Genomic DNA, 24,159 nt, shown 5'->3' with positions numbered 1-24,159 from the left:
CATTAATTATTTTGGAGACTCAACAGTTGTGTTTTTCTTATTTTAATTTGTAGATTGTAAGGCCACATGCAGTCGTTCACAACTTTAACAGACATTTTCACTGTCACATCAGCGTCATATCTGCACAAACACTTTAACATTTCTTTTACATTCCTCTCACTAAACACTCACATTCATACACTCTATTTCAAACTTTAACCAATTTAAAATTATTATTCAAATACAATAAATAAATACAAATAACATTTTATTAAAAATAAAAAACATTACATAATTAAAAATAAAAAACATTACATAATTAAAAATAAAAGACAATACATAAAAAAAGTTACATAATAAATATAAAAATACGAATAAAAACGAAGCTACTCGAGCGGTGTCGGGTCGTCGTCTTCGTTTTGTTGTTCTTCGGTGTCTTCGTTTTCTTCGTCTTCGTCGGTTATCAAGATCATCTTCATTTTTAACGATACTTTTGAAGAATTTCTTGGTCTTGCTTTGGCAAGTTCGGGTTGACGGTTGTGTTGAAAATTCGAAAGGCGCGATTCATTAATTTCATTACAGCCGATTGCCGTTTTTGTTTTTGAGTAGCATCAATTTCTTGTTGGGCGACAAACATTTGAGAACAAACTTTTTCAGATGAACAAGACGAGGCGGCGTCAGACGAAGCCAAAGTCTTTTGGATTTTTCTACTGGCTTGGCGACTAGGTGGACGTCGTATTGCGTCTTCCCCGAACAAAGTGGTGTGATCGGGGTTTGGATCAACCCTTAAAGGTTGATCACTGATCCTCCCCCAAAGTGATCGGTGACTCCGGTACTGGACGCCTACTGGTTGTCATAACACCTTCCGGGGCACAAAATTTCGGACAAGTTTTAAGTACTTGACATGCTTTGTAATGCGTAAACGGAGCACTTTGACGCCTCCGATATTCTTCACGCGTCGCTTCAATGACATCCAAGTTATTAGTTCCACTTTTCCAAATTGTTTTTAATTGGTTGTAAATACCAATAAAAACTTTGATATCTCTTGACATTTTCGCCCATTTCCCGGTTATTTGATCGTTGTTCCTATGTCGCTCGGCGACTTGATTATAGTTGTTCACAACCGTATTCCAAAATGAATCGGCCGATTGTGAAGTTCCAATTTTAGGATTTTTTGTGGCATCGAGCCAACGTTCGGCCAAAATTTCTTCTTCTTCCGGAGTTCAATGCACAATTTGACGTTTCGGCTTTTCAGTTCCTTCGGCTACTTTACATTTTCCCTTTCTTTTAGCTTTTTGTTGTACAGTTTCGGGTTGTGTTTCGGGTACGACTTCAAGAGTCGGTGGTGTTAAATTTTGTTGTATGAATGGAAGTTGTTGTTGTGTTTGTGAAAAGAATTATTGTTGGTTAATAGGAAATTGTTGTGGTGAATAATACGTATTCATGTTTTGATATTGTAATTGTTGTTGAAATGGTAGCGGTGGTGGTTGAACAAATTGTAAATATTGATATGGTGGTAGTTGTTGTGATGGAACAAATTGTTGTGATTGAGAAAAACTAGTTTGGCTTGGCGATGAATTGCTAGCTTGGTTAGATGATGAATGATTCGGTAACGGGATTGGATTGTTTAACATATGGTTGAAGAAATCGTTATTTGGTTGAAACATTTTTGTTTGAATTGAAAGATTGAGAGTGTTTGATATTGAATAAAAATTGGAAGTGTAGTATGAGTGTGTGATTATGTTTGTGTAGTATGTGTTTTGTATATATAGAGTAAAAGTGTAAAAGAGAGAAAAAAAAAATCAAGTAGCCGTTGGAAAAAGAAAAAGAAAAAAAAAAAGAAAAATCTAGTTGGCCCCACCAGTGTATCCATTAGAGCCGTTGCAGGACCCACTGGCGGGCCCGTTAACGGATTGTTGGTAATGGTGGTCATGCAGTGGTGGTGGCTGGCGGTTGCTAGTCACGGTCGATTGCATCTGGCCTACGTATAGATAGATATAGATAATAAATAAAATTATGAAAAGACAAACGCCACCTTGTTAGAATTTGGAAGTTGTATTTACCTATCTATAAATATTACCTTAACTTAATATGGATAAATTATAATCTTTGAGTTGAGAGATAAACACATCTTTCTTACAGAGAATGAATTATAATCTACATCATATTTCCTCATACCTAACACACATATGATTAGTTTTTATTTATAGATAAGTTGATAAACTGGAGAGAAATTCACCAACTTTTAAAGTGTTCACTATTATTGTGTATTGTTTATGTATTCGGTACAAGTTTTTAATGCTTATTGTTAGTGCCTTAGTGGATTCATCAAATAATTTGGTTAAAATGTAATCTTACTTATCGATAACATATATTTTTGTCATAACTTTTGTTGAATTACTAACACCAAGTAATAGGAGTATGTGGTGTACTATGCATAAGCATATAAGTAATTACGAGTATATTTTATGATAAATTTATGAGAAGTTACTGTGAAAATATTTTTTTGTTGTGAGAAAATTTTCTTACAATTTAGCTTTAAAACGCATCGGTGGATTTCCGCGCATTGATGCAGAAATCGTTTACACCAATATATGGTTTAACTATATATATTAAACGTTGTTTAATAGTTTACGATTGCAATATACATACACATATCTATAATTAAGAAAAATATTACCTCACTTTAACGATTAATATATATATATATATATATATATATATATATATATATATATATATATATATATATATATATATATATATATATATATATATATATAGTGAAAGGATCCTGGAAGAACTCTGCATAGCAGAGAACCCAGCGAACCATCACTTGTGAACGATGAATATGAATTCGTAACATCAATCAAAGGCGTTTTAGATGATGATTCCAACATGAAAGTTGCTTAAAATGTTGCATCTAATACTCGTCAATCGTCAATTTAAGATGAAACATCATATAGATTATGAATTTGAGCTATGAAGAAATTGTTGACTTTTTTCCCCCAAATCTTTGACTCACGAATTCGAGCTCAAATCTAGGAGTTAGAATCTGAAACTTTGCACATAGATTCACGTGATGAAACCTAATAAATCTGCGTTTTTAATTTTTGCTATAGGTTTGATTTTGAGAGATTCAATTTTCTTACGAAGAACAGAGTGTGCCTGCACCAAAAACAAGCTCAATCTGCACGCAGATTGACTCAATCTACACGTAGATTTACTCCATCTGCACCCAGCTTGATCGAGCTGCACGCAGATTGACTCAATCTGCACGCAGATTGAAGGTCGAGCTGCACATATATGAAGGTCGAGCTGTTGGTTCTCTCGGTTCTCTACCACCTCTGGTTCTCTCTGGATCCTCACCCTATATATATATATATATATATATATATATATATATATATATATATATATATATAGGGTCAGAATGATATTTCCTAAAACTAAAATGACATCCTTATAGGTCACAATTATATATAAGGTAAATTTCATTAAAATCTAGCTTTATTACCTAAATTTTATAAAAGGTAACATATTTTCAGTTAGATTATTTAAATGATTGTTTTACTAAATTGTAATAAAAAAGAGGAGTATCATTACTTTTAAGTTAGAATTTCGTTTAAACATTAACGATATTGTATTTTTTGATTCACATTTTACATTTGAATAATGCAGTTGTTTGAGGTAAAATCTGGCGACAAGTACTTACGTTGGTGAATCATGTTTGCGATTATAGTATCGGTTGTGGGATTGGTTTTATTCGCGCTGTTAAGCGAAAATATGCATGTAAGTTCCATACTTTCATTTACTTTACGAGCTTATTCGATTTTAGTAATTAGTAAATTGTAATGTATCGTTAATTTTATCAAATGTGAATCACAAAATGGAGCATCGTTAATTTTTTAACAAAGTTTTAACCTAAAAGTAAGGTTTTTCTCTTTAAATAGTTTAAGACAAATGTCTCCAAAAAAAAATGTCCACCCTACTATTTTTGTTGTCTTAAAAATATTGTCCTTACCCTAAATAATCACAAAAAATCATTGAAGTTAAGTATGTAGTTTTTATTGTTATTAATGTAATATTAAATATGTCAACTTTTTTAATAATTACTCTTTAAAACAATCTTTTTAATTAAAATTTCTCATTTAATAGGCAAATTAGAATATTAAAAAATACTCCGCATATTTTAAATTTAAGACAAAATTTCGTTCCTTGTCTCTGAACTTTACATCAAATTTGACTCCTCGTCCTTTTTCTTTTTTTTGTGCATCCCTCATCCCTAATGTATCACAATTCTACATACCTCGTCCTTTTTAGGGACGAGTGATGTAGAATTGACGGAAAGAAAAAGGAGGAGGAGTCGAAAAAAAGGACGAGAGATGTAGAATTGTTATACATTATGGACGAGAGATGCACAAAAAAAAAAAGAAAAAGGACGAGGAGTCAAATTTGATGTAAAGTTCAGGGACGAGGAATGGAATTTTGTCTAAATTTAATAAAAAGTCAAACTATACAAATTTTTTAGAATAGAAGAAGTACTTTAAAAAAAATGAGTTAAAAAAGTTTCCTTAAACACTAATATATTCAAAACAGTAATGTAAGTTGTTAGACTTTGCAATCAGACACTATTTAGAATAATTGAAGAGGATATAATGATTTTTTTTTTTTTGCCAAAATAACGATTACTATTAAAAAGAAGTCTTCGTCAATAAATGAAGGACCTCTAACCGATACAAGCTAGCGAACATAAACGAACGAACGAACGAACGAAGGGGCTCGGAAAAAGTAAACCAACTAGATCAACCTAAATACGAACTAAATCGAACCGAGCCCATCGTAACCAAACAACAATAATAAACAAAACGACCTACACATGAACACCAAATACACGAAAAAAAAACACAATAATTTGGACAATAATTAGATTACGATGAAGGATATAATGATTAGATTCTAGTTTACTTTTATGAAAAAAGGACAATAATTTGGACAATTAGATGCGCTACCTTAATGTTTATTGTATTTTTTATTCTATGTTGTAAGATTCCTTGCAAACATGAAGTCCTAAACCGAAAATAAATGAAATATTCCAGAATGGATTGTTCTAAAATATTTTTTTTTGAAAGGCAATGCAATTTATTAAATAAACATAATAAGCGTACAAGGACTTTTGAGATACAACACGAAAATATTTGGTTGCGAAGGGAGCAACCAAAAAGAACAATACAAAAATACTAACTCGAAAGATAAATATGTGGGTTACTCAATCAAACAAGTCAATCAAACTTCTTTTCTTTAGATCTTAGGGACATCCATTCAAAAGACTTAACTTGGATCTCATTGAGAGTAACCGATGTGCTCCACGAACATCCTCGAAAAACTCTGTTGTTGCGATTCTTCCAAATGTAATATGCACTTATTCACTCGATTGCTTGCCAATTTTTTTTCCCGAATGTAGACATATGGTGCCGGAATTGCCTCTTAGAATCTCATTGAAACCAAGATTCGAAAAGGCACCCAAACCCCACCACGAATAAACCCGATTCCATATCTCAAAAGCATACGAACAAAAAGGCAAAGTGTGATCCGTACTCTCTAAGCCATCATCACAAACCGGACAACGAACACTATGTAAATCAATTCCCCTTTTATCCAATTCGATCCTCACCGGAAGCCTTTTTTTCATTAACCGCCAAATGAAGATTTCAATCTTTTTAGGGACTAAGTTGTTCCGCAATGTTACCGCATTATTGTTGATTGTAGGCAAAATTTTCTCGTCACAAATTCCGGAAAGCTTTTTCACCGTGAAATTCTTGTTATTGTCTAGAACCCAACTATATTTATCTTCTCGATCCGAACACTGTATACCCGAAACCCGCTGTAATAAGTCATCCAATTCACCTCGGACCCGGCCTGTTGGTGCTCTGGCCCAGGCCCAATTACCGTTTGAACCGCCTGGCCCATTCGAACTCAATCTCTGCTCCACTGTTGCTGTTGGATCAGTTTCTAGACGATATAGCCGCGGGAATATCACGCTCAGTTTGTTGTCCCCGAGCCATATGTCATTCCAGAAACTTGTTGACGAACCGTTACCAATTTCCTTTTTAAAAGAATGCTTGAAGGCATTACCGAGATCTTCCAAAGAGTTTCCTGCAAGAATGATATTTTTCCAAGTGCCTAAAGTTGGGCGGTAACCTAAGTCACCACCCAACCTCAAACCACCACACGAACCGTAAATACTTCGAATAACTTTATTCCAAAGTGAGTCGGTTTCGGTATAAAACCTCCACCACCACTTTGCCAATAAAGATAAAAATTTTTCCCTTAGTGACCCAATATTTAACCCCCATTCCCATAGGATAATAAAATGACATCCCATTTGACCCATGAAATTTTTGTACCCGATTCCGTCCCGCCCCAAAAAAACTCTTGCCTCACATTCTCAAGTAATTTTAATACACATTGCGGGGCACGAAAGAGTAACAAAAAGTACAACGGGAGATTCGAAAGAATCGATTTGATAAGAACTAAGCGTCCTCCATAAGACATCGATCGCATTTTCCAACAAGAAAGACGATTTTTAATATTTTCAATAACCGGGTTCAAATCCTTCATCTTTGTCATCTTATAACCGATAGGTAAACCGAGATATGTGAACGAGAATTCACCAACTCTACACCCCATTTGATTCGCGATTAAGATTAACTCATCATCTGACATCTCTATACCATAAACGCAACTTTTATTAAAATTCACTTTTAAACCGGAAGCTAACTCAAAACACATAAGAAGATTTTGAAGATTTCTCGCATTCGTTCTACTAAATTCCCCGAAAAAAATGGTATCGTCCGCATATTGGAGATCTGAAACGGGAACTTTATCACCTCCAACCTCAATCCCACTAAAAAGTTCCTTGTCTAATGCATTTTTTGTAAAAATATTGAGATCTTCCGCCGCGAGAATAAATAAAAACGGTGAGAGTGGATCACCTTGTCTAACACCTCTTCCAAGTGAGAACTCAATCGTAGGTGGCCCGTTTACAAGGATGGAAATAGATGCCGAAGCAAGACAAGCATGAATCCACTTGCACCATTTGGATCCGAATCTCATACATCTCATAACCTCAAACAAGAAATCCCAATTTATGCTATCAAAGGCCTTTTCAAAACCCACCTTAAAAATGAACCCCTTTTGTTTTTTCCACTTGAGAAAATCTATGCACTCGTTTACAATTAAAGCCCCATCATGAATAAATCTTCCCTTCAAGAATGCACTTTGTTCCAAACCGACAAGAGATGGAATTACATTTCGCAAATGGTTAGAAAGCAACTTGGCAATTATTTTATAATAACTACTAATAAGACTAATAGGTCGGTAATCCACGATTAATTGCGGATCCACAATCTTTGGAATAAGTGTAACAAAAGAAGAATTACATCCTCTCGAAATTTCACCCTTCTCCCAAAACCACGAGATACTATCCAAATCATGTTTAATAATTTCCCAATATTTTTTAAAAAACCTCAAGTTAAAGCCATCTGTACCCGGCGCTTTGTTACTAGCACAATCAAGAATAGCATCACGAACTTCTTTTTCATCGAAACGTTTCTCTAAAAAAATTAACATCCACTTCCGAGAGGTTTGGATAATCGAGATCTTCTAAGCTCGGCCTTTCCACATCCAACTCTTTGAATCTATTGCAAAAATGTGAGAATGCCTCGGACTTCATCTCCCTTGGTTCATCTTTCCAAACACCATCTATAAGGAAACCTCAAATCGTATTTTTATTATTGCTCCTACACACCACCGAATGAAAAAACTTACTATTTTCATCCCTTCCAACACCTATTTTATTCGCGCTTTTTGTTTTAACATACTCGCTTTGACTTTCTCTTTCTCAAACCAACTTTTTCTCGAATTTCTCCATATGTTCAATTTTTTTCATTCAACAAAATGTGTTCGACTTTTCTTTCCAAGTCTTGTACCACCGATTTATAAGCATCTATCTCGCCATCAAGATTATTGAACTTCTTTTTACTCCATTCCTTTAGCCCATTTTTAACATTCTTTAATTTATTCCGAAACATACAATCTTTCCTTTCAATTACCGGTACTTCAATATACCAAGCTTTCTTTATAACTTCCTCCACATCATCTTCATCTAGCCACACATCAAAAATCCTAAAAGGTTTTGGCCCCGAAATTTCTTTCTTCATCTTTTAACACAATGGTACAATGATCCGAGAGATGTCGATCCATAACACTTGCAGTTAAATCCGACCACGCTTGAAGGAAACTTTTCGTCAGGAGAAAACGATCTAACTTACTATATTTGATTCCGTCATCACTAACTCTTGTAAAGATACGACCCGACATTGTATCAGTTAGACAATTATTCATTATAAATTCATTGAAATGTTTAGCCCGGTAATCTATGAATTCACAATTGAATCTTTCTGCCTCATTTCTAACTTAATTAAAGTCCCCACATAAAACCCAAGCCACCTCCACTTTACCCCCGATTAGGTTAGAAAGGTCTAGCCACATCTTTTGTTTGCCCAAATCAAGGTTGGAGAATTCGGATCTCGGTGAGATCTCGTTTTGACTTTTTTAGGGAGATCTCGGCATCTCGGAATAATCTCGGGGAGATCTCGGACGTTAACTTAAGTTGACTTTATAGTTTTTTTTAATAAAAATATATATAAAAACATAAATATATGTATAATTATATACGTTTTTACGAGATTTTACAAAAATATCTGAGAAATGAGCGAGAAAATCTTAGAAATTACGAATTTTACAAGAAAATCTTACAAATTAGCAAGAAAATCTGAGAAATCGTGACTTTGACTAAGTTTGACCCCGTTGACCGATAAATCTCGGGATATGAACATCTCGTCTCGATTGCCTTCTAAAAATGAGATCTCGAGGGAGATCTCGGGGAGATCTCGGGAGATTTACAACACTGGCTCAAATCATCATGTGGTCCATAAACATTAATAATGTTACAGTCTAATCCCGGAGCCACCCATTTACATTTGATTCCAATGAAATAGTCACCACGAATAACCGATTCCGCAAGGAATACACTAGTATCCCATATTAAGAGTTGAACTCCCGATTTACCCACCATTTCTTTTTGAATAAACTCACAGTCATTTGTCCCCCAAATTCTTCGAACCCAATTAAAAGTCATGGTTTTTATTTTAGTTTCTTGTAATGCAATTAAGGAAGGTTTTTCCTTACTAAGTAGATTTTTAAGATACCCCGATTTATCCTCTTCCGTCCCGAACCCAAAACCCCTAATATTAAAAGCAATTGTCTTCATAAAAATAGAAGAATACGAAAGGAGAAAAACATAACTTACTGATTGGAAGCCTTACGCTTCCACTTGAGTCCCAGTTTCTGTCCTTACTCCTTAACTTCATGAGAATTAGGTGGGTTATCATTTCCATAACCAGACTATTGATGGCTCAAATTAACAGACCCTGAATTACCTTTACATATAGTGCAATTGGAGCATAATGGACCCGCATCCGCCTTTCTTGATCTCGCTGCACTAGTGAGATTCATCATCCTTGAGGACGATTTCCAACGCCACATATTTGACCAACAACAGTCGCGTTTCTTTACCTCCTCTGCTTCCGATTTCGTTGACTTGGTAGTTTTTTTTGTATCCACCGATACCTTTTCTTTACCCTTAACACTTACATCATTTACCTTATGCAGTTTAGGCCCAACGTTGGGAGCATTTGAGCCCAGATTAACCTTCTCAACATTCGTCTGTGGATAGACATTTGGACTATCCGGCCCAACATCATACGAATTCGGGATGCAAGTTGGGTCGCCTTCGGTTTCGTTCTCAATAACGTTATTGTCTCCATCGATTGGGCTTTCCAAGTCATTTGGGCAATCATGCCCAATCTCTTTCTCCCTTTTAAATGGGCCACCCGAATTCTGAGCACTAATTGGGCCCAGGTTATCTTCATTGCATGATGGGCTTGTAGGGATTCGGTTGACTAGGGGGCTGGTAGGTTTTGGACTAGGGGTAAATAGTTTGAATGGAGAATTAAACTGTAACGGCGTTATCTTGGAAATAGGTGATGTATCTGGAGATTTTGTGGCTTCAGGTTTGGTTCCCGATGAAATGTCCCGTTCTTATTGATTAAAAACGTTGCATATTAATTGATTTCGTTGCAAGGTTTTGACCTCTATATGAGACGTTTTTCAAAGACTGCATTCATTTTAAAACAAACCATAACCTTTATTTCATCAATAAAGGTTTAAAAAGCTTTACGTAGATTATCAAATAATGATAATCTAAAATATCCTGTTTACACACGACCATTACATAATGGTTTACAATACAAATATGTTACAACAAAATAAGTTTCTTGAATGCAGTTTTTACACAATATCATACAAGCATGGATTCCAAATCTCGTCCTTATTTAAGTATGCGACAGCGGAAGCTCTTAATAATCACCTGAGAATAAACATGCTTAAAACGTCAACAAAAATGTTGGTGAGTTATAGGTTTAACCTATATATATCAAATCATAATAATAGACCACAAGATTTCATATTTCAATACACATCCCATACATAGAGATAAAAATCATTCATATGGTGAACACCTGGTAACCGACATTAACAAGATGCATATATAAGAATATCCCCATCATTCCGGGACACCCTTCGGATATGATATAAATTTCGAAGTACTAAAGCATCCGGTACTTTGGATGGGGTTTGTTAGGCCCAATAGATCTATCTTTAGGATTCGCGTCAATTAGGGTGTCTGTTCCCTAATTCTTAGATTACCAGACTTAATAAAAAGGGGCATATTCGATTTCGATAATTCAACCATAGAATGTAGTTTCACGTACTTGTGTCTATTTTGTAAATCATTTATAAAACCTGCATGTATTCTCATCCCAAAAATATTAGATTTTAAAAGTGGGACTATAACTCACTTTCACAGATTTTTACTTCGTCGGGAAGTAAGACTTGGCCACTGGTTAATTCACGAACCTATAACAATATATACATATATATCAAAGTATGTTCAAAATATATTTACAACACTTTTAATATATTTTGATGTTTTAAGTTTATTAAGTCAGCTGTCCTCGTTAGTAACCTACAACTAGTTGTCCACAGTTAGATGTACAGAAATAAATCGATAAATATTATCTTGAATCAATCCACGACCCAGTGTATACGTATCTCAGTATTGATCACAACTCAAACTATATATATTTTGGAATCAACCTCAACCCTGTATAGCTAACTCCAACATTCACATATAGAGTGTCTATGGTTGTTCCGAAATATATATAGATGTGTCGACATGATAGGTCGAAACATTGTATACGTGTCTATGGTATCTCAAGATTACATAATATACAATACAAGTTGATTAAGTTATGGTTGGAATAGATTTGTTACCAATTTTCACGTAGCTAAAATGAGAAAAATTATCCAATCTTGTTTTACCCATAACTTCTTCATTTTAAATCCGTTTTGAGTGAATCAAATTGCTATGGTTTCATATTGAACTCTATTTTATGAATCTAAATAGAAAAAGTATAGGTTTATAGTCGAAAAAATAAGTTACAAGTCATTTTTGTAAAGATAGTCATTTCAGTCGAAAGAACGACGTCTAGATGACCATTTTAGAAAACATACTTCCACTTTGAGTTTAACCATAATTTTTGGATATAGTTTCATGTTCATAATAAAAATCATTTTCTCAGAATAACAACTTTTAAATCAAAGTTTATCATAGTTTTTAATTAACTAACCCAAAACAGCCCGCGGTGTTACTACGACGGCGTAAATCCGGTTTTACGGTGTTTTTCGTGTTTCCAGGTTTTAAATCATTAAGTTAGCATATCATATAGATATAGAACATGTGTTTAGTTGATTTTAAAAGTCAAGTTAGAAGGATTAACTTTTGTTTGCGAACAAGTTTAGAATTAACTAAACTATGTTCTAGTGATTACAAGTTTAAACCTTCGAATAAGATAGCTTTATATGTATCATTCGAATGATGTTATGAACATCATTACTACCTTAAGTTCCTTGGATAAACCTACTGGAAAAGAGAAAAATGGATCTAGCTTCAACGGATCCTTGGATGGCTCGAAGTCTTGAAGCAGAATCATGACACGAAAACAAGTTCAAGTAAGATCATCACTTGAAATAAGATTGTTATAGTTATAGAAATTGAACCAAAGTTTGAATATGATCATTACCTTGTATTAGAATGATAACCTACTGTAATAAACAAAGATTTCTTGAGGTTGGATGATCACCTTACAAGATTGGAAGTGAGCTAGCAAATTTGAAAGTATTCTTGATTTTATGTAACTAGAACTTGTAGAATATATGAAGAACACTTAGAACTTGAAGATAGAACTTGAGAGAGATCAATTAGATGAAGAAAATTGAAGAATGAAAGTGTTTGTAGGTGTTTTTGGTCGTTGGTGTATGGATTAGATATAAAGGATATGTAATTTTGTTTTCATGTAAATAAGTCATGAATGATTACTCATATTTTTGTAATTTTATGAGAAATTTCATGCTAGTTTCCAAATGATGGTTCCCACATGTGTTAGGTGACTCAAATGGGCTGCTAAGAGCTGATCATTGGAGTGTATATACCAATAGTACATACATCTAAAAGCTGTGTATTGTACGAGTACGAATACGGGTGCATACGAGTAGAATTGTTGATGAAACTGAACGAGGATGTAATTGTAAGCATTTTTGTTAAGTAGAAGTATTTTGATAAGTGCATTGAAGTCTTTCAAAAGTGTATAAATACATATTAAAACACTACATGTATATACATTTTAACTTAGTCGTTAAGTCATCGTTAGTCGTTACATGTAAGTGTTGTTTTGAAACCTTTAGGTTAACGATCTTGTTAAATGTTGTTAACCCAATGTTTATAATATCAAATGAGATTTTAAATTATTAAATTATCATGATATTATCATGTATGAATATCTCTTAATATGATATATATACATTAAATGTCTTTACAACGATAATCGTTACATATATGTCTCGTTTAAAAATCATTAAGTTAGTAGTCTTGTTTTTACATATGTAGTTCATTGTTAATATACTTAATGATATGTTTACTTATCATAGTATCATGTTAACTATATATATATATATCCATATATATGTCATCATATAGTTTTTACAAGTTTTAACGTTCGTGAATCACCGGTCAACTTGGGTGGTCAGTTGTCTATATGAAACATATTTCAGTTAATCAAGTCTTTACAAGTTTGATTGCTTAACATGTTGGAAACATTTAATCATGTAAATATCAATCTCAATTAATATATATAAACATGAAAAAGTTCAGGTCACTACAGTACCTACCCGTTAAATAAATTTCGTCCCGAAATTTTAAGCTGTTGAAGGTGTTGACGAATCTTCTGGAAATAGATGTGGGTATTTCTTCTTCATCTAATCTTCACGCTCCCAGGTAAACTCGGGTCCTCTACGAGCATTCCATCGAACCTTAACAATCGGTATTTTGTTTTGTTTAAGTCTCTTAACCTCACGATCCATTATTTCGACGGGTTCTTCAATGAATTGAAGTTTTTCATTGATTTGGATTTCATCCAAAGGATTAGTGAGATCTTCTTTAGCAAAACATTTCTTCAAATTTGAGACCTGGAAAGTGTTATGTACAGCCGCGAGTTGTTGAGGTAGCTCCAGTTGGTAAGCTACTGGTCCGACACGATCTATAATCTTGAATGGTCCAATGTACCTTGGATTTAGTTTTTCCCGTTTACCAAATCGAACAACGCCTTTCCAAGGTGAAACCTTAAGAATGACCATTTCTCCAATTTCAAACTCTATATCTTTTCTTTTACTGTCCGCGTAGCTCTTTTGTCGACTCTGGGCGGTTTTCAATCTTTGTTGAATTTGGATGATTTTCTCGGTAGTTTCTTGTATTATCTCCGGACCCGTAATCTGTTTATCCCCCACTTCACTCCAACAAATCGGAGACCTGCACTTTCTACCATAAAGTGCTTCAAACGACACCATCTCAATGCTTGAATGGTAGCTGTTGTTGTAGAAAAATTCTGCTAACGGTAGATGTCGATCCCAACTGTTTCCAAAATCAATAACACAAGCTCGTAGCATGTCTTCAAGCGTTTGTATCGTCCTTTCGCTCTGCCCATCAGTTTGTGGATGATAGGCAGTACTCATGTCTAGACGAGTTCCCAATGCTTGCTGTAATGTCTGCCAGAATCTTGAAATAAATCTGCCATCCCTATCAGAGATAATAGAGATTGGTATTCCATGTCTGGAGACGACTTCCTTCAAATACAGTCGTGCTAACTTCTCCATCTTGTCATCTTCTCTTATTGGCAGGAAGTGTGCTGATTTAGTGAGACGATCAACTATTACCCAAATAGTATCAAAACCACTTGCAGTCCTTGGCAATTTAGTGATGAAATCCATGGTAATGTTTTTCCATTTCCATTCCGGGATTTCGGGTTGTTGAAGTAGACCTGATGGTTTCTGATGCTCAGCTTTGACCTTAGAACACGTCAAACATTCTCCTACGTATTTAGCAACATCGGCTTTCATACCCGGCCACCAAAAATGTTTCTTGTGATCCTTGTACATCTTCCCCGTTCCAGGATGTATTGAGTATCTGGTTTTATGAGCTTCTCTAAGTACCATTTCTCTCATATCTCCAAATTTTGGTACCCAAATCCTTTCAGCCCTATACCGGGTTCCGTCTTCCCGAATATTAAGATGCTTCTCCGATCCTTTGGGTATTTCATCCTTAAATTTCCCCCTTTTAAAACTCCTTGTTGCGCCTCCTTTATTTGAGTAGTAAGGTTATTATGAATCATTATATTCATAGATTTTACTCGAATGGGTTCTCTGTCCTTCCTACTCAAGGCATCGGCTACCACATTTGCCTTCCCCGGGTGGTAACGAATCTCAAAGTCGTAATCATTCAATAATTCAATCCACCTACACTGCCTCATATTCAGTTGTTTCTGATTAAATATGTGTTGAAGACTTTTGTGGTCGGTATATATAATACTTTTGACCCCATATAAGTAGTGCCTCCAAGTCTTTAATGCAAAAACAACCGCGCCTAATTCCAAATCATGAATCGTATAATTTTGTTCGTGAATCTTCAATTGTCTAGACGCATAAGCAATCACCTTCGTTCGTTGCATTAATACACAACCGAGACCTTGCTTTGATGCGTCACAATAAATCACAAAATCATCATTCCCTTCAGGCGATGACAATATAGGTGCCGTAGTTAGCTTTTTCTTCAATAACTGAAACGCTTTCTCTTGTTCATCATTCCATTCAAATTTATTCCCTTTATGCGTTAATGCAGTCAAGGGTTTTGCTATTTTGGAAAAGTCTTGGATGAACCTTCTGTAGTAACCAGCTAGTCCTAAAAACTGGCGTATGTGTTTCGGAGTTTTCGGGGTTTCCCACTTTTCAACAGTTTCTATCTTTGCCGGATCCACCTTAATACCTTCTTTGTTCACTATGTGACCGAGGAATTGAACTTCTTCCAACCAAAATGCACACTTTGAAAACTTAGCGTACAATTCTTCCTTCCTCAATACTTCTAACACCTTTCTCAAATGTTCACCGTGTTCTTGATCATTCTTTGAGTAAATAAGTATGTCATCAATGAAAACAATGACAAACTTGTCAAAGTATGGTCCACACACTCGGTTCATAAGGTCCATGAACACAGTTGGTGCATTAGTTAAACCAAACGGCATGACCATAAACTCGTAATGACCGTAACGTGTTCTGAAAGCAGTCTTTGGAATATCATCTTCTTTCACCCGTATTTGATGATACCCGGAACGTAAGTCAATCTTTGAATAAACAGACGAGCCTTGTAGTTGATCAAATAAGTCGTCGATTCTCGGTAGTGGGTAGCGGTTCTTGATGGTAAGTTTGTTCAACTCTCGGTAGTCGATACACAACCTGAATGTACCATATTTCTTCTTGACAAACAAAACAGGAGCTCCCCACGGTGATGTGCTTGGTCGAATGAAACCACGCTCTAAAAGTTCTTGTAATTGGCTTTGCAGTTCTTTCATCTCGCTGGGTGCGAGTCTGTAAGGAGCACGAGCTATTGGTGCAGCTCCTGGTACAAGATCTATTTGAAATTCAACGGATCGATGTGGGGGTAATCCCGGTAATTCTTTCGGAAATACATCGAGAAATTTTTTTGCGACGGGAACATCATTGATGCTCTTTTCTTCAGTTTGTACTTTCTCGACGTGTGCTAGAACAGCATAGCAACCTTTTCTTATTAGTTTTTTTTTGCCTTCAAATTACTAATAAGATGTAGCTTCGTGTTGCCCTTTTCTCCGTACACCATTAAGGGTTTTCCTTTTTCTCGTATAATACGAATTGCATTTTTGTAACAAACGATCTCTGCTTTCACTTCTTTCAACCAGTCCATACCGATTATCACATCAAAACTCCCTAACTCTACTGGTATCAAGTCAATCTTAAATGTTTCGCTAACCAGTTTAATTTCTCGATTCCGACATATATTATCTGCTGAAATTAATTTACCATTTGCTAATTCAAGTAAAAATTTACTATCCAAAGGCGTCAATGGACAACTTAATTTAGCACAAAAATCTCTACTCATATAGCTTCTATCCGCACCTGAATCAAATAAAACGTAAGCAGATTTATTGTCAATAAGAAACGTACCCGTAACAAGCTCTGGGTCTTCCTGTGCCTCTGCCGCATTAATATTGAAAACTCTTCCGCGGCCTTGTCCATTCGTGTTCTCCTGGTTCGGGCAATTTCTAATAATGTGACCCGGTTTTCCACATTTATAACAAACTACATTGGCATAACTTGCTCCGACACTACTTGCTCCGCCGTTACTCGTTCCGACACCATTTGTTCCTTTCGTTCTATTAACCCCTGGTCCGTAGACCTCACACTTCGCCGCGCTATGACCATTTCTTTTACACTTGTTGCAAAATTTGGTGCAGAACCCCGAGTGATACTTTTCACACCTTTGGCATAGCTGCTTCTGATTGTTGTTGTTGTTGTGGTTATTATTGTTGTTGGGATGATTGTTGTAATTGCTGTTGTTGTTGTTGTTGTTGTTGTTGTTGTTGGGCCATTTGTTGTAGTTGCGATTGATGTTGCGATTGTTGGGATAATTGTTGCGATTATTGTTGTAATTGTTGTTGTTGTTGTATTGGTGATTCTTATCACCGTTTTTCTCCCACTTTCTTTTGACTTGCTTCACATTGGCCTCTTCAGCAGTCTGTTCTTTAATTCTTTCTTCAATCTGGTTCACTAGTTTGTGAGCCATTCTACATGCCTGTTGTATGGAGGCGGGCTCGTGTGAACTTATATCTTCTTGGATTCTTTCCGGTAATCCTTTCACAAACGCGTCGATCTTCTCTTCCTCATCTTCGAATGCTCCCAGACACAATAGGCACAATTCTGTGAATCGTCTTTCGTACGTGGTAATATCAATTCCTTGGGTTCGTAACCCTCTAAGTTCTGTCTTGAGCTTATTGACCTCGGTTCTGGGACGGTACTTCTCGTTCATCAAGTGCTTGAATGCTGACCACGGTAGTGCGTAAGCATCGTCTTGTCCCACTTGCTCTAGATAGGTATTCCACCATGTTAACGCAGAAGCTGTGAAGGTATACGTAGCGTACTTCACTTTGTCCTCTTCAGTACACTTACTTATGGAAAACACCGATTCGACCTTCTCGGTCCACCGTTTCAATCCGATCGGTCCTTCGGTTCCATCAAATTCCAAAGGTTTGCAGGCAGTGAATTCTTTGTAGGTGCATCCTACACGATTTTCTGTACTGCTAGATCCAAGGTTATTGTTGGTATGTAGCGCAGCCTGTACTGCGGCTATGTTTGAAGCTAGAAAAGTACGGAATTCCTCTTCATTCATATTCATGGTGTGTCGAGTAGTCAGTGCCATTTCCTTCAAAATAGTCAAATGGAACAAGTTAATCATACAGAATATTAAGAGTAGTTAATAGTATTTCGTAGCATAATATGAACTCATTTATAAAAGCTTTTTCTTCATATTAGCGTTTTATAAGTTTAAATTCGGGTAGTACCTAACCGTTAAGTTCATAACATTACTAATCCGTAAGCATAACATGCTTCTTTATGTTGCATGTTAGCCGCTTTTTCTAAATCACGAAGTCCAATATTCGGATATATTGAGTCAAAATAATTTCTTAACCCATTGCGTAAAATAGCATTTGAGTTCCCCGCAATATATGCGTCAAAGTAAACACATCGTAACTTATGGATTTCCCAATGTGATATCCCCCATCTTTCGAACGAAAGCCTTTTATAAATCAAGGCATTCTTGGAACATTCTTCGAATGTCTTACAAACTGATCTCGCCTTAAATAGTTGTGCCGAAGAATTCTGACCGACTCTAGACAAGATTTCATCAATCATGTCTCCGGGTAGGTCTCTTAAAATATTGGGTTGTCTATCCATTTTGTGTTTTTATACTGTAAAATAGACAAGAGTTAGATTCATAAAAAAAATACTTATTAATACAAGCAATTTTTACATATATCATAAAGCATAAGCACACTATATTACATATATTACACCACACGAATACAACTATCTTATTCCGACTCGCTTGTTTCTTCTTCTTCGGTTTTGGTTCGTTTTGCCAAGTTTCTAGGGATATATGATGTTCCCCTAATACGAGCCGTCGTTTTCCACATTGGTTTAAAAAAACCTGGTGGTTTAGAGGTTCCCGGGTCATTGTTACAACTTAAGGACTTCGGGGGTTGACGATACATATAAAGTTCATCGGGGTTGGAATTAGATTTCTCTATTTTTATGCCCTTTCCCTTATTATTTTCTTTTGCCTTTTTGAATTCAGTTGGGGTAATTTCTATAACATCATCGGAATTCTCGTCGGAATCCGATTCATCGGAGAATTGGTAATCCTCCCAATATTTTACTTCCTTGGCGGAAACACCATTGACCATAATTAACCTTGGTCGGTTGGTTGAGGATTTTCTTTTACTTAACCGTTTTATTATTTCCCCCACCGGTTCTATTTCTTCATCCGGTTCCGATTCTTCTTCCGGTTCCGACTCTTCTTCCGGTTCCGACTCTTCTTCCGGTTCCTCTTCGGGAACTTGTGAATCAGTCCACGAATCATTCCAATTTACATTTGACTCTTCATTATTATTAGGTGAGTCAATGGGACTTGTTCTAGAGGTAGACATCTATCACATAATATCAAACGCGTTAAGAGATTAATATATCACATAATATTCACATGTTAAAAATATATAGTTTCCAACAAAATTTGTTAAGCAATCATTTTTCAAGTAAACACGGTCGAAGTCCAGACTCACTAATGCATCCTAACAAACTCGATAAGACACACTAATGCAAAATTCTGGTTCTCTAAGACCAACGCTCGGATACCAACTGAAATGTCCCGTTCTTATTGATTAAAAACGTTCCATATTAATTGATTTCGTTGCGAGGTTTTGACCTCTATATGAGACGTTTTTCAAAGACTGCATTCATTTTAAAACAAACCATAACCTTTATTTCATCAATAAAGGTTTAAAAAGCTTTACGTAGATTATGAAATAATGATAATCTAAAATATCCTGTTTACACACGACCATTACATAATGGTTTACAATACAAATATGTTACAACAAAATAAGTTTCTTGAATGCAGTTTTTACACAATATCATACAAGCATGGACTCCAAATCTCGTCCTTATTTAAGTATGCGACAGCGGAAGCTCTTAATAATCACCTGAGAATAAACATGCTTAAAACGTCAACAAAAATATTGGTGAGTTATAGGTTTAACCTATATATATCAAATCATAATAATAGACCACAAGATTTCATATTTCAATACACATCCCATACATAGAGATAAAAATCATTCATATGGTGAACACCTGGTAACCGACATTAACAAGATGCATATATAAGAATATCCCCATCATTCCGGGACACCCTTCGGATATGATATAAATTTCGAAGTACTAAAGCATCCGGTACTTTGGATGGGGTTTGTTAGGCCCAATAGATCTATCTTTAGGATTCGCGTCAATTAGGGTGTCTGTTCCCTAATTCTTAGATTACCAGACTTAATAAAAAGGGGCATATTCGATTTCGATAATTCAACCATAGAATGTAGTTTCACGTACTTGTGTCTATTTTGTAAATCATTTATAAAACCTGCATGTATTCTCATCCCAAAAATATTAGATTTTAAAAGTGGGACTATAACTCACTTTCACAGATTTTTACTTCGTCGGGAAGTAAGACTTGGCCACTGGTTGATTCACGAACCTATAACAATATATACATATATATCAAAGTATGTTCAAAATATATTTACAACACTTTTAATATATTTTGATGTTTTAAGTTTATTAAGTCAGCTGTCCTCGTTAGTAACCTACAACTAGTTGTCCACAGTTAGATGTACAGAAATAAATCGATAAATATTATCTTGAATCAATTCACGACCCAGTGTATACGTATCTCAGTATTGATCACAACTCAAACTATATATATTTTGGAATCAACCTCAACCCTGTATAGCTAACTCCAACATTCACATATAGAGTGTCTATGGTTGTTCCGAAATAAATATAGATGTGTCGACATGATAGGTCGAAACATTGTATACGTGTCTATGGTATCTCAAGATTACATAATATACAATACAAGTTGATTAAGTTATGGTTGGAATAGATTTGTTACCAATTTTCACGTAGCTAAAATGAGAAAAATTATCCAATCTTGTTTTACCCATAACTTCTTCATTTTAAATCCGTTTTGAGTGAATCAAATTGCTATGGTTTCATATTGAACTCTATTTTATGAATCTAAACAGAAAAAGTATAGGTTTATAGTCGGGAAAATAAGTTACAAGTCATTTTTGTAAAGGTAGTCATTTCAGTCGAAAGAACGACGTCTAGATGACCATTTTAGAAAACATACTTCCACTTTGAGTTTAACCATAATTTTTGGATATAGATTCATGTTCATAATAAAAATAATTTTCTCAGAATAACAACTTTTAAATCAAAGTTTATCATAGTTTTTAATTAACTAACCCAAAACATCCCGCGGTGTTACTACGACGGCGTAAATCCGGTTTTACGGTGTTTTTCGTGTTTCCAGGTTTTAAATCATTAAGTTAGCATATCATATAGATATAGAACATGTGTTTAGTTGATTTTAAAAGTCAAGTTAGAAGGATTAACTTTTGTTTGCGAACAAGTTTAGAATTAACTAAACTATGTTCTAGTGATTACAAGTTTAAACCTTCGAATAAGATAGCTTTATATGTATGAATTGAATGATGTTATGAACATCATTACTACCTTAAGTTCCTTGGATAAACCTACTGGAAAAGAGAAAAATGGATCTAGCTTCAACGGATCCTTGGATGGCTCGAAGTCTTGAAGCAGAATCATGACACGAAAACAAGTTCAAGTAAGATCATCACTTGAAATAAGATTGTTATAGTTATAGAAATTGAACCAAAGTTTGAATATGATTATTACCTTGTATTAGAATGATAACCTACTATAAGAAACAAAGATTTCTTGAGGTTGGATGATCACCTTACAAGATTGGAAGTGAGCTAGCAAACTTGAAAGTATTCTTGATTTTATGTAACTAGAACTTGTAGAATATATGAAGAACACTTAGAACTTGAAGATAGAACTTGAGAGAGATCAATTAGATGAAGAAAATTGAAGAATGAAAGTGTTTGTAGGTGTTTTTGGTCGTTGGTGTATGGATTAGATATGAAGGATATGTAATTTTGTTTTCATGTAAATAAGTCATGAATGATTACTCATATTTTTGTAACTTTATGAGAAATTTCATGCTAGTTTCCAAATGATGGTTCCCACATGTGTTAGGTGACTCACATGGGCTGCTAAGAGCTGATCATTAGAGTGTATATACCAATAGTACATACATCTAAAAGCTGTGTATTGTACGAGTATGAATACGGGTGCATACGAGTAGAATTGTTGATGAAACTGAACGAGGATGTAATTGTAAGCATTTTTGTTAAGTAGAAGTATTTTGATAAGTGCATTGAAGTCTTTCAAAAGTGTATAAATACATATTAAAACACTACATGTATATACATTTTAACTGAGTCGTTAAGTCATCGTTAGTCGTTACATGTAAGTGTTGTTTTGAAACCTTTAGGTTAACGATCTTGTTAAATGTTGTTAACCCAATGTTTATAATATCAAATGAGATTTTAAATTATTAAATTATCATGATATTATCATGTATGAATATCTCTTAATATGATATATATACATTAAATGTCTTTACAACGATAATCGTTACATATATGTCTCGTTTAAAAATCATTAAGTTAGTAGTCTTGTTTTTACATATGTAGTTCATTGTTAATATACTTAATGATATGTTTACTTATCATAGTATCATGTTAACTATATATATATATCCATATATATGTCATCATATAGTTTTTACAAGTTTTAACGTTCGTGAATCACCGGTCAACTTGGGTGGTCAATTGTCTATATGAAACATATTTCAGTTAATCAAGTCTTAACAAGTTTGATTGCTTAACATGTTGGAAACATTTAATCATGTAAATATCAATCTCAATTAATATATATAAACATGAAAAAGTTCGGGTCACTACACCCGAAAATTCATCATTATTGTTGCGTTCAAACAGATCGCGTACCCCAAGACAATCTGAACCTTCATCTTCCACATCATGAATCCGGTGACCTGAACGTTCACCTGAATGTTCGCCGATGACAGCCATATTTTCCGGCTGAGCATTATTTTTCGTATTGAGATTATTAAGATCAAAAACTTCTTCCTCCGATTTGAACCCATCTGAAATATCAACATCACCATTATCGTAGGTATCATCTACGAAATCATTATCATCCTTTTTTTGATCAACTGAGCAATCTGAAGTACCAGTACTATCTTCATCCAAGAAGATGTGAGTAACTTCACTTTCTTTCACCCGCACACGTGTGTTTTTACCACTTGTGTTTTTACCATGAACCTTCGATGAAGGTCCAGCCCCTTCATCTTCTCTAACCCTATTCATCGCCTTGAAAATCCTTATTGGTCTATCTTCAAAAAAGATGTTTCTCATCTCAAACAACAATATATCTTCAACTCTTACATTAGCAAACCTTACGAACGCAAATTTTTGACCATTCTTGAGCCGTTTACCAGCCATGTATACGTCACACACATCGCCGTACTTTTTGAAAGTTCTCCACAAATTCGCCACACTCCAACCGTCTTTGAAATTGAAAAACATGAAGGGAATCAAATGGATTCCGAATAGTCTTGTTAATCGATCATGTGGTTTCCCGTTGTAATCGATCCCGTCTCTAAACGTGCCCGCTTTGTTGAACCTCACTCTCTCTCTATACTCTCTCTCACCTCTCATTCTCTCTCTCTCTCTCTCTCTCTCTCTCTCTCTCTCTCTCTCTTTTGTAAATTTTTGAGATTTCATAACATTTCCGTTCTAAAATATATACTCCGTAATAATTTATTTTATTTTCGTTTTTTACTTATTAATTGAATGATTCAATGCTGAATGTTGAATTATTTAATATTTATTAAACATGTTATTGTCAATCAGAAACATTATCATTCAGAACTTCTGAATCATTCACATTAAACAATATCATTTAGAACTTTTAAATTATTCAGATTATGAACTATTCAAACTACAGAATTTGCCGTCCATGATCCCAACTAGACTAGTAGAGTAAAAACACAATGTTGTCTATAAAAAATTACAATTGATAAAACTTAAATGATGAGATTTAAAAATCTATCTATTTTCTATTTATCTATTTATATGATGATTACACATAAATTTGAATTGAAACGTGAGTATCGATGGCTTATGCGTTGTATCGGAAAATCGTTTGAAATAACAGATAATTTTATTATATACATTAAATATTTTTTTGATACTTTATAATTATAATATGCATGTTGATGATTGATTAGAGAAACCATATATATAATTAAAAGTTATTATAGTTCTATAATTTTTTTAATTCTTGTTTATACCT

At 34.7% G+C, this 24,159-nt stretch overlaps 1 protein-coding gene across 1 annotated transcript; it reads right to left on the bottom strand.

The window, feature by feature from the left end:
- Positions 1–1,826: 1,826 nt before the first annotated feature.
- Positions 1,827–8,201, bottom strand: LOC139871303 (uncharacterized). Its single transcript, XM_071859030.1, has 4 exons — positions 7,997–8,201; positions 6,370–7,595; positions 5,464–6,280; positions 1,827–1,960 (listed from the first exon to the last, which is right to left on the bottom strand). Exons 1-4 carry the CDS (start codon positions 8,199–8,201, stop codon positions 1,827–1,829), a joined length of 2,382 nt encoding a protein of 793 aa, XP_071715131.1.
- Positions 8,202–24,159: the final 15,958 nt, after the last annotated feature.

This window comes from Rutidosis leptorrhynchoides, chromosome 10 (genome assembly GCF_046630445.1).
Source record: "Rutidosis leptorrhynchoides isolate AG116_Rl617_1_P2 chromosome 10, CSIRO_AGI_Rlap_v1, whole genome shotgun sequence".
NCBI classification, from domain to species: Eukaryota; Viridiplantae; Streptophyta; class Magnoliopsida; order Asterales; family Asteraceae; genus Rutidosis; species Rutidosis leptorrhynchoides.
The sequence above is the reverse complement of the archived record's forward strand: the minus strand, read 5'-3'. Positions and strand labels throughout refer to the sequence as shown.